This window comes from Anolis sagrei, chromosome 1 (assembly GCF_037176765.1).
Source record: "Anolis sagrei isolate rAnoSag1 chromosome 1, rAnoSag1.mat, whole genome shotgun sequence".
NCBI classification, from domain to species: domain Eukaryota; kingdom Metazoa; phylum Chordata; class Lepidosauria; order Squamata; family Dactyloidae; genus Anolis; species Anolis sagrei.
The window spans coordinates 24,949,005-24,965,666 of record NC_090021.1 but is presented as its reverse complement, the minus strand read 5'-3'; the positions used below and the strand labels follow the sequence as shown (position 1 = coordinate 24,965,666).

Here is a 16,662-nt window from a genome sequence, read left to right as displayed (position 1 = left end):
TTGACCTATAAAACCCTGTACGGTTCCGGTCCAGTATATCTGTCCGAACGTATCTCCCGCTACGTCCCACCTCGGAGCTTGAGATCATCTGGGAAGGCCCTGCTCTCGACCCCACCACTCTCACAAGTGAGGCTGGTGGGGACGAGGAGCAGGGCTTTCTCAGTGGTGGCCCCTCGCCTGTGGAACTCACTCCCGGGGAAATCAGAGCATCACCATCCCTCCTCTCCTTCAGGAGGAGGGTGAAGACTTGGTTATGGGACCAGGCCTTTGGGCAACCAGGCAATTAAAGACCAGCAGGATTGACGAAATGGTATTAAAAGCGGATCTATGAGACAGCAAACACTGACAATGTAAGGGAGGAATTTAGGTTTGTATTGATTTTATTGATTTTATTGATTTTTACTGGAATAATGCATGAAGCTGTTAGTAACTGTGAATTTTACTGTAAGTTGTGATGATTGTTGTGATGCTGGCATCTAATCGTGCCTTTACTGTGTAAGCCACCCTGGGTCCCCTTCGGGGTGAGAAGGGCGGGGTAAAAGAACCCCAAATAAATAAATAAATAAAATTTACCCATGTTTTCTGGCATTTATGAGCAATGTAAAGGCCCCCCAGTGGTGCAGCGGGTTAAACCGCTGAGCTGCTGAACTTGCTGACTGAAAGGTTGGGGGTCCCAATTGGGTGAGTGCGAGGAGCCCCCACTGTTAACCCCAGCTTCTGCCAACTTAGCAGTTCGAAAACATGCAAATGTGAGTAGATCAACAGACACCGCTTCTGCGGGAAGGTAATGCCGATCCATGCAGTCATGCTGGCCACATGACGTTGAAGGTGTCTATGGACAACGCCGGCTCTTTGGCTTAGAAATGGAGATGTGCACCAACCCCCAGAATCAGACACGACTAGACTTAATGTCAAGGGAAACCTTTACATGCTCTAAGAAACATTAATCAGAGAGCACCAGGTTACTTGCTTATGTTCTGGGGAATGGCTGATCCCTTTGGCATAAAAAAAGAAACCTCTCTATATAGGTTTCAATCTTCCAGATTACTCTTTCTCTGCCTATCTAAAAACAGTAAGCTTAAAAAAAAAGGCTATTATGAGACAATGGAGTCTAGTTAATATAATCCCCTCTCATATCTTAAACAGCCCATCCTACCAAATAACATTATTAAAAGGGCCTGAGGGCTTAACTTCTGTTTTTCAACATCCGAGTCGGCAAGTTTTGCTACTTACGGCAGTGTTATATTCTTATCTGACAGTTTTTAAGTCACTTATGGCCATTAACAACACATGCTATGCCAGGACGGGGCATGGTGTGGCCCTTGGATCCCACTTATGTACCCACTAAGGCTCTATATCTGGCATGGGCAAACTTTGGCCATCCCTCCAGGTGTTTTGGACTTCAACTCACACAATTCCTGGCCTCAGTCCCCTTCCTTTTCCTCCTCAGCCGCTTAAGAACTCCCATGACCAGCAGAAAATATTGGTAGGATTTGGTGGGCATTGACCTTGAATTTTGGAGTTGTAGTTTGCCTACATCCAAAGAGCACTGTGTGCTCAAACAGTGATAGATCTGGACCAAACTTGGCATGAATACTCAATATGCCCAAATATGAAGACTGGTGGAGTTTGAGGAAAATAGACTTGACATTTGGGAATTGAGGTTGCTGGGCTTTATAGTTCACCTACAATCAAAGAGCATTCTGAAACCCACCAACTATAGAATTGGGCCAAACTTCCCACACAGAACTCCCATGACCAACAGAAAATACTGTTTTTTCTGATGATATTTGGTGACCCCTCTGACACTCCCTCGCGACCCCCACAGAGGTCCCGACCCTCAGGTTGAGAAACACTGGTCTACATTAATAGGTCTTTCCCAGCCCCATTAAGGGATGGTGGGGACTGAATTTATAACTTTCTACTATCAAAGCATGTGCTTTTCCCCTGAGATATGGTCTCATCACAACTTTCTATGTATAAACAATGCTGAACTGCCAGCCACTTGCCTCTTACCAGCCCAATTTGAGATCTTCAGACGAGATTAAACTTCTCATTATAAAGTTTCAAACTTCATTACAAAGCCTGCTGTTGTACCATTGAAGCTTCTGATCTCTCTCAAACTCACTCAAAAGTAGGGAAGGAAGTTACATTCAGTATAGTTTACCATGGATATCTATAATATGATTAACATGTGAACTAGAGGTCCAGAATGATCCTTTGAAGCCAAGACAGCTTTTTATTCTCAAGTGGATAGAAATGTCTTCACAAATGATGGGAACTTCAATAGGGAAAAATAAAACCTGAAAGTCTCTTGTCTATCTCCTACCAGTTTGGGGAGGGGATCTGGATGACAGCTCCCAAAGTTCCCCAGCCAACACAGCCTCTGTCTTAGCAAGACAGGAAAAGCAAATGCTATATTTTGCTTCTTTAAAGTGGCTGCTATTTAGGCTCAGAGCAACATAGACACCACTCTTTCCTGTTGCTAAGAGAAAGAAAGTGCCGCACCAACAGTCCTCGACTGAAGCATCTACTGACAAAAGCAAAGGGGGGAACCTAACCATAACCTGAATGGAAAGAGATGGGAAAGTCAGGGACAGGAAGGGTTAGAACATTATCATTTTTGTATTGTCGAAGGCTTTCATGGCCGGAATCACTCAGTTCTTGTGGGTTTTTTCGGGCTATATGGCCATGTTCTAGAGGCATTTCTCCTGACGTTTCGCCTGCATCTATGGCAAGCATCTTCACCCCGAAGATGCTTGCCATAGATGCAAGAACTGAATTATCATTTTTCACAGCAAATTACAGTACCAGCAAGAGGTTTTAGATTGCTGGATTTGCACAAATAGTCATCCACTCCAAGATTCATTTGGCCATCTCTAGACTAGATGTGGTGTTCTGTATCAGAAGCTAGAGTTGATGTGGTCTATCCAACGCAATTTTCTAAATCAGCACCCCAATATCCAAACCGAATCTGAAGTTGACCAAAAACTGATTCGTAATCATTTTTGTACTAATGTTGGAAAGTGGTCCCTGGTCAAAAAAAGGTTGGGAACCACTGCTTTAGAAGGAAAAGAGCCCTGCAGATACTATCCCTACAGAAAGGATGGGCACTTGTCAGGGTCTATGTCACATTAGAGTACAGGTCTACTTCTTGCCTACGTTTTTCTCAAGGGAATCTCAGGGCAGATAGGAAAAGTACATGAGCATTTACTTCCACCCCCAACTTCATTCCTAATATAGATCCTTCCTCTTTTGAGTTCCGCTGTACAACTTTCAAACAAAGATCCAAACATAAGATTTCTACGTGGGGAAAAGAAAGCAAGACTTGAGGAAAGGTTGCAAAAATTAACATACATAGCCTATGAAAATGTGTGTAAATCCATCTGCGATGCTTCCTTGATGTGTCTCACCAGGCAATGTAAGACCGGCAATGACCAACAGACACCTTTTGTTCCTACATCGGGAACTGCAGAGATTGTTCCTTCTTGGAAAAGTGATGCTTCCTACTCTTTCTTGGTCTTCTATCTCTTCTGTTCCTAAGCAACCTAAAGCATTTCAACATATCAGATCTCAAGTATCACAGTTTGTGCTCATTCCAAACACTGGGGTGGCACCTGCTAAAACAAAAACCAAAAAAGGAGAGATTTGACTGCAAAAGATTGGCCAGGAATGCCCAGGGAAGCAAGTGCCAAAGACTCCTCAGCCAACTAACATAAAAAGGAAACTGTTCCCACATGCGATTAGGAGCTGCTTTCCCCCCAATGCTGGCAGTCAACAATGACAACATAAAGGACACATTTGAGGAAGACAGCTACGTGGGCACCAAGCTGACAGTAAACAATACCCTCAATCTTCTCTGGAGAGGGCCAGTTCCTGCACTCATCATGACCCAAGAAAATGTTCCAGAAAGACAGCCGGCACAAGGACTTAGTTCCCATTATCAAACCTGTCCTACGGCTCCACACATACACACCACTGTTGTCAAAATAGAGATTTCACTGCCACAAACAACTTGAACATGTAAAGTAGGAACTACATATTTTTGCTGAGCAAAGCTGTTCTCACCAGTAACACTAAAATTTGTTGTTCTCCTCCTTGGCTTAAAGGAGTAAGTAACTAAGGAGATTCAGGGAACAATTTTGTGACTACAATAAACTCTATAATTCACACTAACCATCAAGAGAGGCCAAAAAAAAAGAAAGAAAGAAAGTTCAAAACTGGACATGATATCCATAGTTGTTTAAAGGCAAAACCTCTGCAGAACTGGGCATAGTATTCCAGGTGATGTCTAACAAAAGCAGAATAAAGTAGAACTATTGTGTTCCCAGATGTACAAGCTGGGTTTAGAAAAGGCAGAGGAACGAGAGACCCAATTGCCAATATCCGCTGGATAATGGAGAAAGGCAGGGAGTTTCAGAAAAACATCTATTTCTATTTTATTGATTATTCTAAAGCCTTCAACTGTGTGAATCATAATAAATTGTGGCAAGTTCTTGGTGGTATGGACATACCAAATCACCTTGTCTCTCTCCTAAGGAATCTGTATAAGGACCAAGTAGCAACAGTTGCTTTTGAACTGTGGTTTTGCAGGAAAGCTCTGCAAGTGCCTTGGACTGTGAGAAGACCCAACCAGTCCATACTTCAGGAAATAAAGCCCGACTGCTCATTGGAGGGAAGGATATTAGAGGCAAAGATGAAGTGCTTTGGCCACATCATGGGAAGATAGGCAAGCTTAGAGAAGACAATTATGCTGGGAAAATGGAAGGAAAAAGAAAGAGGGGCCGACCAAGGACAAGATGGATGGATGGTATTCTTGAAGTGACTGGCTTGACTCTGAATGAGCTGGGGGTGGTGACGGTCGACAGGGGGGTCTGGAGTGGGCTGGTCCATGAGGTCACGAAGAGTCAGAAGAGACTGAATGAATAAACAACACAGTATGATTTCATTCAATCTCGACACTATATCCCTCTAGGCTATATCAATAAGAGTATGGTGTTGAGATCGAGGCAAGTCATAGAACTCACCTGGAATACTGTGTTCAGGTCTGGGCACCACAATTCAAGAAAGATATTGACAAGCTAGAATGTATGCAAAGAAGGGCAACCAAAATGATCAACAGTTTGGAGACCAAGCCCTATGAGGCTGGGTCTATTTATCTTGGAGGAAAAAAAAGGCTAAGATGGGATATAAAAGCCATGTTTAAATATTTGAAAAGGTATCACATTGAGGAGGGGGAAAGCTTGTTTTCTGCTGCTCTGGAGACTAGGACAGAGAGCAATGGATTCAAAATGCAGGAAAAAAGACTCCACAGACATTACGAAGAACACCTTGACCGTAAGAGCTGATCAGCAGTGGAATATGCACCCTCGGAGCTTGGTGGAGTCTCCTTCTCTGGAGGTTTAAGCAAAGACTGGTTGGCCATCTGTCAGGGGTGATTTGATTATGTATTCCTGCAGGGCTGGAGGTTGGAATGGATGGCCTTTATGGTCCCTTCCAACTCTATGATTCTATGACTTCTGGAGGCATTCTGAAATGAACAATAAGGTTTATGATGAAAAAATATTTTTTAATATTCGAGAGATATCTGGAAAGTAAGGTTACAATATTTTTTAAAATTACAAAGAGAAAATATATTTTAATAAAACTTACATGGATTATAACATAGGTATTACATTATTTTTCCACATAATCACCATTTGGTTCAATACATTTTGTCATCCATGTGATGAGTTTTTTGATGCCTGTGTCAAAGAAGTCTTCCACCACCTTTTTCAGCCAGTTCGTCACTTTGGTTTTCCCCTCTTCGTCATCAGAAAAGTGTTTTCCACCCAGGTTTTTAAAGAGATGATAGTTACTAGGTTTAAGATCAGAGCTGTGAGAGGGGTGGCTTAAAACATCCCAACCAAATGAAGTCAACAACTCTTGTGTTGCATGAGTGGTGTGTGGACGAGCATTGTCATGAAGGAGACAGACAGAAGGGAAACGGAATGAGGATGCTCATCTCTAACTTTTCTCACATCACCAATCGATGAGCTACTGACGACTGACACTGCTCGTTTGCTTCCAGTGGCTTCCCACTACATGGCAGTGATACCAACTCCCCTGCAAAAATTCCCTACGAGAGCTACGTGCCTTGGAGCCTTAATTTCCAGATAACACTTGTAGCAACTGCCTATCCTCAAACCTAAGTGCAGTGGCATTTTATTACATATTTTTCAGAACAAGTAATATAAACAAATAAGTATAAAATGTAAATATCAAGGTTGGACAGTAATTTCCAAATTCAAGTATTAAATGCGTGCTAAGCAAACACTCTCCATAAATCTTCAGTCCAGTGTCAACACTTGAGCAAAGCTTGTTTACATGGAAAACTTCACATCTTTCCCAGGGAAAAAAAAAGTTTTAAGAAGCTGTAGCAGCCTGAGCAGAGTAGCTAAGAGCCAGGCTTACATGCATTCTTGCTCTCTCTTTTTTAAGTGTTCTTTGTGGCTTTAAGTTCTGTAATTAAAAAAATACAAATACTTGAAACAACAGCGAAGTTGTAGAGCAAACAGACTGAAAAGCAAAATGGTTGAGCCAGACAAACAATACAAATTGCTAATAGAAGCAAGATTCCAAGTCATGATTTCTCCGCTTGGAGACAGTTGCCATCAGTTGCCATGGAATGTGAAAGAGAGCCCATAGAGACACAAACCTTTTCAGAGGCTGCTTTGGTAACCCACCCTTTTCTCCATTTGCATGAACACTTGTTTACCAGTTTGAGAGGCTAATCCTCCTCCCCTCCTCCCTGCCATTCCCCCCCCCCCCCCCACACACACACAAATACGCTCCGTGTACTACTTCACGCAATTCATTTATGCCTTTAAGCCAGCATCTTCCAACCAGGAACCCTCAACTTTTGTCACCTACAAGTCCCATCATCCACAGTCAGCATGCCCAATTGCCACACTAATTGGAGACAATGTGAGATACACTTCACCATGGGTGAATCTATAAATCTTGATTTAATGCAGTTTGGCTCCACTTAAACTGCAGTGGGTCAATGCTACGTAATCATAGGAGTTGTAGTTTTACAAGGCCATTGGCCTTCTCTGCCAAAGACTCCTAACTATAAACCCCAGGATTCTATAACACTGAGACAAAGAATCAAAGTGGTGCCAAACTGCATTAATTCAACCGTTGGCCTTCTCTGCCAAAGAATCCTGGGGTCTCACCAAACTATACATCCCAGGATTCCATAACACTGAGACAAGGAATCAAAGTTGTGTCAAGCTGCATTAATTCAACCGTTGGTCTTCTCTGCCAAAGAATCCTGGGGCCTCACCAAACTATAAATCCCAGGATTCCAAAACACTGAGACAAGGAATCAAAGTGGTGTCAAACTGCATTAATTCAACCGTTGGCCTTCTCTGCTAAAAAAAATCCTGGGGCCTCACCAAACTATAAATCCCATAACACTGAGACAAGGAATCAAAGTGGTGTCAAACTGCATTCATTCAACTGTGTAAATGCACTCCGTGACTGTCTCATACCAGGAAAGTATATTCATAGAATCATAGCGTTGGAAGAGATCTCATGGACAATCCAGTCCAACCCCCTGCCAAGAAGCAGGAAAATATTTTGGGATGGAAAGCTTGTAATCGCCGAAAGACACTTCCAAAGGCCTCTGTCACACTACTAACGATGGCAGACTGAGATAGACATTGAGGCAGAATGCAAAAGTGTGCTTTTCTGAGAGTTCAGGCATGCATGCAAACCTCTCATCTGCTGCCAGAAGCGCTTTGTTGTGCCCTGTCTTGTAGATACAGCCTATGACCCTGTTGCAGTGCATTCAATGGGCGGTTATGGCAGGGGCAAAAAAACCTTTAAAAGCCAAAAAATAAAATTTACATTACAACGCATGCATAAAACCACATATATACACATATACACAAATTTATACACACAGATATACACACATATATACACACAGAACACATATACACAGACTGGGCCACAGTAACACATGGCAGGGGATGGCTAGTACTGTAATATAAACAAACATAGTATGAGTAGGGAAAAAGTAGGATTCTACCCTAGCCAATCCTATTACATCCATGGGTACACCCAACAGGCAAGTTCAAGAGCAGCTGCTCTAGAAGCCATTAAGGAACATATACGAACAGAGAAATTGAGAGAAAAATAGATGCATCAGGTTTACTAGCTAATTCCAGCATGTTAACCAAATCATCAGTCCTTCAGTTTAGAGGCCAAAATGGTAACCACAAGAACCACGAAGACTGGTGAAAAACAAAGTCATGCCTGGATATGTTTTGGAAGAATTTGATATATTTTGGGATAACGATCAAATGTTTTACATCTATCTGAAAATCTGTATGTGTGTATGTATGGCTGGTGTGTCCACTGACAAAGAGATCCTGCCTCCACAAACAGCTAAAGCTCCCACTACTCCAATGGTCCTCTCTCCAATGACACTGCAGGTTACAATGAGCGCCATTTGCCAATGTCCTCCACAAATGCCATACTGCCCACCACCCAAGTGAAGGTTTTCATACGGAGACAATTCCATTCTAGATTTTATGTGTTTGTTACTCTCTCCATTGGAGTGGAACTTGCATGACGCCGCACACTGCCTCTACCATAACCTATTCTTTTCTATGGCACACAGCAAGCAGAGGAATTGATTGGCAACTGAATATATCAGAAAGGTTTGGGGAGAATTCACCATGATTTATAGGAGTTGTAGGTACTGATCTGCAATCTAAGAGCACTCTGAACTCCACCAGCGATGGACGTGGAACTAACTTGACCCACAGAACCATCATGACAAAAAGGAACTAGGGATTTATAGGAGTTGTAGTTCACCTACATGTTGTTCCAAACCCAAACAATGATGGATTCGGACCAAGCTTAGCACGCATACCCGATATGCCCAAATTTGAATACTGGTGGGTTTTGAGGGGAATTGGTCTGGACATTATGGAGTTGTAGGCACTGGGATTTATAGTTTACCTGCAATCAAGGAGCAATCTGAACTCCACCAAAGATGGAATTGCACCAAACTCAGCACACAGAGCCCCCATGACCAGCAAAAAATACTGGAGGTCCTTGGAGGAAATTCACCTTGATTTGGGGGAGTTGTAGTTCACCTACATCCTACACACACCAACACTGTGAACCCAAACACCGATAAATCTGGACCAAGGTTCTTGTAGGTTTTTCGGGCTATATGGCTATTTTCTAGAAGCATTCTCTCCTGACATTTTGCCTGCATCTATGGCAAGTATCCTCAAAGGTTGTGAGGTCATCTGGACTAAACTTGGCACACATATCTGATATGTCAAAATTTGATTACTGGAGTGGTAATATGCAGGAAAAGTCAACCACTGAGTTATGCTGGAGAAGCTAAAGATTACTATTGAAAACATAGGAGTGAAATCAGCAAATCCACAAAAGTGAAACCTACCAATGTGAAGGACCAAGGTATACCTTACCAAGGTGTAAGGTATACCTTGATGCCAGAAGGCAACTATGCTTATATACACAGTTGTTGCAGTTGGTTTCCTTTTACCAATAGACCTAAACCTCTTTAATTTCAGTGCTCAAAGACATATTGCACTCTGCAGCAAATTTAATACACAAATAAACCTAGGGGACACAGTAATTACAACTCTGAGGATTCCACAGCAATGAGCCATGGCAGTTAAAGTGGTGTCAAAATGCATTAATTACAGTATGGATGTATCCCCCCCCCTCAAACAACCCCCCCCCCCCCGGCATAACTGTATACACTGGTCACATTTTATACCTCCTACGCATTGAACACACAAGCAAAATTTGTAAGCATTCTCCTCCAGAAGTTGTAGAAAGGTTCCCAGTTGGGGGAAAGTGTGTAGCAGCTTCATCAGCATCAGAGCCTGGTGCAAATCAATCAATGAGGCACAAAGGAGTGGGAACAAAGAGTACACTGGGAAAAACGGAACAAATGAGGGAAAGTGTGAACAATTAAACGTTATGCAATAGCAGCAACTTCCACATCATTGAGACTGATGCTCATTCATTAACAGCGCACATTTCCTGGGACAAGGAGGAACCAGGAACAGCACGCTGCTCCAAAGTTAAGGAAGAAGAAGCCAGGTTTAAATAATGGGTTTGAGATACATAATAGAGTTTGACATAAATAATAGGCGAAGCCTGTTTAAATAATTAATCTTGATCTCCTAATGGATTGCATCCAGATGTAACACTGGTTTTAAGAAAAATTAAATAACGTTTTAAAGATACGATTAAAACATAGGAAACAGAAAACAATAATAATAATAATCTTTATTATACCCCGGCACAATCTCCCCGAAGGGACTCGGGGCAGCTAACATGAGAACAAGCCCAAATAAATTACAATAGAGCAAAGGTACATTTAAAAAACCAATAACATCAAATACAATACTTAATAATAACATAGTAATGTTATTTATTATTATTATTAACAGAAAATAGATGCATCAGTGAGCCTTCTCTGCCAAAGAGCATTGGTTCCTCATCAAACTACAGTTCCCATGATTCCATAGCACTGAGCCATGGTAGTTAAAGGGGTATAAAACTGCATTAGTCCTACAGTGTAGATGCACCCCATGTCCCGGCAGTATCCATTTACATCATATTATGAACTTGCATAGAGCATCCCCTCAAAATATATATACACTAATAAGGTACAGTATACACAAAACAGGATGAAAGATTCCAACAGGAGAAAAGTGTGGCGAAATTACAAGTTAAACTTTTAAGTAAGGTTTGCAACATCCATTTGGACACTCGACATGAAACTGGAATTCAAAATGGAATTAGTAATTTTGATTAACTCATTATTAAAACAGGAAATGTAATTACTAAACTTCAAGTAGTCATCACAAATGTAGGATAGATAGATAGATAGTGTATACACATATGGGATATAAACAATACTATATTGCGCATTCACACATGTGTGTACACCCCTGTATAAGGTGTACACACATTTAACTGATACACACATATGGGGTTTACACACATTTAGGGGATACACGCATCGAGTGAGTGCCTACTACTCTATAAGGTGTATACAGATATGAATATACACCTTAAAAGTATGTACCATAAATGTGACTACATTTAGGGTGTATACAGATATGGGATGCCTTCAAAGTATGTGCATTGAGGGGGTGCACGTATATGGGATGCACACACTACTATAAAAATGTACATAACTATGTATGCACATTAAAAATGTATATACCTTAAATGTATGTACACTTTATATAGTAGTGTGTGAACACATTTAAGGGGTACACACATATAAGGTGTACAGAATAATATATAGGTGTGGGCAAACATTGCGGCTGTTAGGAACTGTAGGAGTTGAAGACCAAAACACCTGAAGGGTCAAAGTTTAGGAATTGTGGGAGTTGGAGTCCAAAACACCTGCAGGGCCAACATTTGCCCATGCCTGATATTTAGGATGTATACACATTTCAGGGATACACACATATAAAGGGTACACACTAATGGAGTGCACATCCATTTAAGGGTGCATAAACATATTCAGGTGTACAGACTACTACTTTGGGTGTTTACACATATGGTGTGCATTTAAGGGGTACACATATATGGCATGTACATACCCTTTGCAAAATAGCCTGTGCAGTGTGCACACAATGTATAGTTTAAATGTGCACAGATTACTGTATATCTTAAATACCTACAGGATGCACACATTACTATATAGTTTGTACACACATCAAAGGAGTACACATGTATAGCATGTACACACAACCATATAGGATGTATAAACATTTTAGGGGTATGAATGTACATAGTGTACACAAATGTAAGGGCGTATACACATAAATAGGGTATATAGAATACTAGTTAGGGTGTTAACACATACAGTTTGCACACACATTTAAGGGGTACACATATATGGTGTGTACATACTACTATAGAAGGTATAGTCTGTGCATACGATGCATACCTTTAATGTATGTACCTTAACGTATGCATTTCCTCTTAAAGGGGAACACACTATAGGATGCACACACTACAGTATGGGATGTACACACATCAAAGCGGTACACATGTATAGAGTGTACACAAATCTAAGGGTATATACATGATGTCAAACACGAATTTAGGAAGCCCTGCTGGAGCAGAGGCCATACACATAAATAGGCTGTATAGACTACTTAGTTAGGATGTTAACACATACAGTGTGCACACACATTTAAGGGGTACACATATATAGTGTGTACATACTACTATAAAAGGTGTAATCAGTGCACATGCTGCATACTCTTAAAGGAGTACACACATGTAAGAACATATACACATAAATATGTATAGATGACTAGTTAAAGTGTTAACACATACAGTCTGCACACACATTTAAGGAGTACACATATATGGTGTGTAGATACCATTGGAATACTAGTCTGTGAACGCAATGTATCTCTTAAATGTATATGTATGCATTACATACCGATAGGAAGGACAGTACTATATAGTATGTACACACATTTGAGGGTTACACATGTATAGAGTGTACTACTGTATGGGATGTACACAGATCAAGGGGGTACACGTGTATATTTATTTATTTATTTCCGACATTGATATCCCGCCTTTCTCAGAGCAGTTTACAAGTTAAAAGTAAATACAATATATTTCATTACTACCATAACACATTATTAATATCATATATTACATTGTTACTGTAATATTATTAGTAATATGACATTTAACATAAAATATATAATTATAATATCATATCACAATTAGTAGTATTATATTGTATTACATTATAACATTATCATTATTATATGTATATACAATATATTATATTATATATAGAGTAACATCAAATATAAAATATATAATAATAATATCGTATTATAATTAGTAGTATTACATTGTATTACATTGTAATATTATCAATATTATATGTATATATTGTATTATAGTTATATATAGCGAGAGAGAGTGTATACAGACTACCATATAGGATGTACACACACATTAAAGGGATACACATGTATAGAGTGTACACACATTTAAAGGCGCATACACATACACAGGGTGTATAGACTACTAGCCATAGAGAGAGAGAGAGTATACAGTCCACCATATAGGATGTACACACATATTAAAGGGATACACCTGTATAGAGTGTACACACATTTAAAGGCGCATACACATACACAGGGTGTATAGACTACTAGCCATAGAGAGACAGTATACAGACTACCATATAGGATGTACACACACATTAAAGGGATACACCTGTATAGAGTGTACACACATTTAAAGGCGCATACACATACACAGGGTGTATAGACTACTAGCCATAGAGAGAGAGTATACAGACTACCATATAGGATAGGATATTAAAGGGATGTACACACATTGAAAGGTGCATACACATACACAGGGTGTATAGACTACTAGCCATAGAGAGAGAGAGTATACAGACTACCCTATAGGATGTACACACATATTAAAGGGATGTACACACATTTAAAGGCGCATACACATACACAGGGTGTATAGACTACTAGCCATAGAGAGAGAGTATACAGACTACCATATAGAATGTACACACACATTAAAGGGATACACATGCATAGAGTGTACACACATTTGATGGCGCATACACATACACAGGGTGTATAGACTACTAGCCATAGAGAGAGAGTATACAGACTACCATATAGGATGTACACACATATTAATGGGATGTACAAACATTTAAAGGATACACATGCATAGAGTGTACACACATTTAAAGGCGCATACACATACACAGGGTGTATAGACTACTAGCCATAGAGAGAGAGTATACAGACTACCATATAGAATGTACACACACATTAAAGGGATACACATGCATAGAGTGTACACACATTTGATGGCGCATACACATACACAGGGTGTATAGACTACTAGCCATAGAGAGAGAGTATACAGACTACCATATAGGATGTACACACACATTAAAGGGACGTACACACATTTAAAGGCGCATACACATACACAGGGTGTATAGACTACAAGCCAGGCTGTTAACACATATAGGTGTGTAGATATCATTGACATAGTAGTCTGTGTACACAATATATACCTTAAATGTATGTACTTTAATGTATTTAAGGGCACACACATATATGGTGGCCCTCCAGGTGTTTTGGACTTCAACTCCCACAATTCCTAACAGCCTACCGGCTGTTAGGAATTGTGGGAGTTGAAGTCCAAAACACCTGGAGGGCCAACGTTTGCCCATACCTGCCATTTAAGGGTGTATACACATTTCAGGCATCCACACTACTCTATTGCCCATTGAGGATGTCCACCTTAATAGATGCATGCCCTCTTAAAGGGGTACACACACACACCTCACCTGGGCACACAGCTGGGCGCGGAGCGGTCGATCTCCCAGGTGGCGAAGAGGTTCATGGGCACCGGGACCGCCCCGCAGGGACCCGCCGGGGGAGCCGCCATCCCCGCGCCCGACGGCCCCGAGGGCCCCGAGCCCACCAGCGAGGACGCCCCGCCCGCAGACCCCCCTGTTGCTGCTGCTGCCGCCATAGCCATGGCCAGGGTTCGAAGCTAGGCGGCCGGGACCCTCGGCCCAGCCCGGCCTCCGCCTCAGCAGCGCGGGCGGGAAAGGGGCGCGCCAAGCTCGCCGCCAACCAATCAGCCTCCAAGGGGGCGTGGCTCTCTGAACCTCCCCCGCCAATGAAGAAGCAAGGGGCGTGGCTGGCTCCAGAACCCGGAGCCAATCGGAGCGCGGTGGGGCCGGGGTTTGAAAGAAAGGAAGGTTCCACTGGGCGTGGCTTGCGGTGGAGAGAATGGAAAAGGGGCGGGGAAAGAGGATGAATGGCGGGAGGCTCCTCCAATAAAAAGCAGGTATTCATTACTATTATTGTTGTCATTACTACTGCTAATGCATTCTGGGGAAAGGTGGAATCTCAACCCAATAAAGAAGGAAAATAAACAGGACGTGTTATTATTTTCAGTATTGTTATTCCAATCTGGGAGAAAGGTGGAATATAAATCTAGAAAATAAATTAATACAAATTGATTGTTTTTGTATGGATTTTTATAATGTACTTCTCATATGCTTCTGCAAAGGTGTTTAGATGTGCCTTTAGAACATGGCCATATAGCCCAAAAAAAAAACCTACAACAACCCAGTGTTTAGATGTGACTTGTAGGTTTTCTTCTAAATGTGCATAGACGGCATTGTCATCAGCATATTGGAGTTCTATTGTTATTCCAATCTGGGAGAAAGGTGGAATATAAATCTGTGCTCAGATGGCGTTGTCATCAGCATATTGGAGTTCTATCATTCCAATCTGGGAGAAAGGTGGAATATAAATCTAGAAAATAAATGCAACTAATTAATTAATTAATACAAATCTGTTGTTTTTGTATGGATTTTTATAATGTACTTCTCATATGCTTCTGCAAAGGTGTTTAGATGTGGCAAATGTGCACAGACGATGTTATCATCAGCATATTGGAGTTCTATTGTTATTCCAATCTGGGAGAAAGGTGGAATATAAATCTAGAAAATAAATGCAACTAATTACTTAATTAATACAAATTGATTGTTTTTGTATGGATTTTTATAATGTGCTTCTCATATGCTTCTGCAAAGGTGTTTAGATGTGGCTTGTAGATCTCCTAAATGTGCACAGACGACATTGTCATCAGCATATTGGAGTTCTATTGCTATTCCAATCTGGGAGAAAGGTGGAATATAAATCTAGAGAAGAAATGCAACTAATCAATTAATTAATACAAATTGATTGTTTTCGTATGGATTTTTATAATGTGCTTCTCGTATGCTTCTGCAAAGGTGTTTAGGTCTTCTAAATGTGCACAGACGACATTGTCATCAGCATATTGGAGTTCTATTGTTATTCCAATCTGGGAGAAAGGTGGAATATAAATCTAGAAAATAAATGCAACTAATCAATTAATTAATACAAATTGATTGTTTTTGTGTGGATTTGTATAATGTACTTCTCATATGCTTCTGCAAAGGTGTTTAGATGTGCCTTTAGAACATGGCCATATAGCCCGAAGAAACCTACAACAACCCAGTGTTTAGATGTGGCTTGTAGGTCTTCTTCTAAATGTGCACAGACGACGTTGTCATCAGCATACTGGAGTTCTATTGTTATTCCAATCTGGGAGAAAGGTGGAATATAAATCTAGAAAAGAAATTAATACAAATTAATTGTTTTTGTATAGATTTCTATAATGTGCTTCTCATATGCTTCTGCAAAGGTGTTTAGGTCTTCTAAATGTGCACAGACGACATTGTCATCAGCACATTGGAGTTCTATTGTTATTCCAATCTGGGAGAAAGGTGGAATATAAATCTAGAAAAGAAATGCAATTAATCAATTAATTAATACAAATTGATTGTTTTTGTATGGATTTTTATAATGTACTTATCATATGCTTCTGCAAAGGTGTTTAGATATGTCTTTAGAACATGGCCATATAGCCCGAAGAAACCTACAACAACCCAGTGTTTAGATGTGACTTGTAGGTCTTTTAAATGTGCACAGATGACGTTATCATCAGCATATTGGAGTTCTATCGTTATTCCAATCTGGG

At 40.7% G+C, this 16,662-nt stretch overlaps 1 protein-coding gene across 4 annotated transcripts in view; it reads right to left on the bottom strand.

Annotated features, from left to right (window-relative positions):
- LOC132761515 (phosphofurin acidic cluster sorting protein 2-like) overlaps positions 1-14,695 on the bottom strand; it is a 290,761-nt gene extending 276,066 nt beyond the window's left edge. For 3 of the 4 annotated variants that reach the window (XM_060754451.2, XM_060754452.2, XM_060754453.2), the window contains exon 1: positions 14,429-14,694. In XM_060754451.2, coding sequence (XP_060610434.2) covers positions 14,429-14,622 — 194 coding nt within the window. In that variant the 5' untranslated portion in view covers positions 14,623-14,694. Of the gene's footprint in view, positions 1-14,428 lie in introns of all 4 variants that reach the window. The other variant, XM_060754450.2, reaches the window with a different exon arrangement.
- Between the last annotated feature and the right edge of the window lie 1,967 nt (positions 14,696-16,662).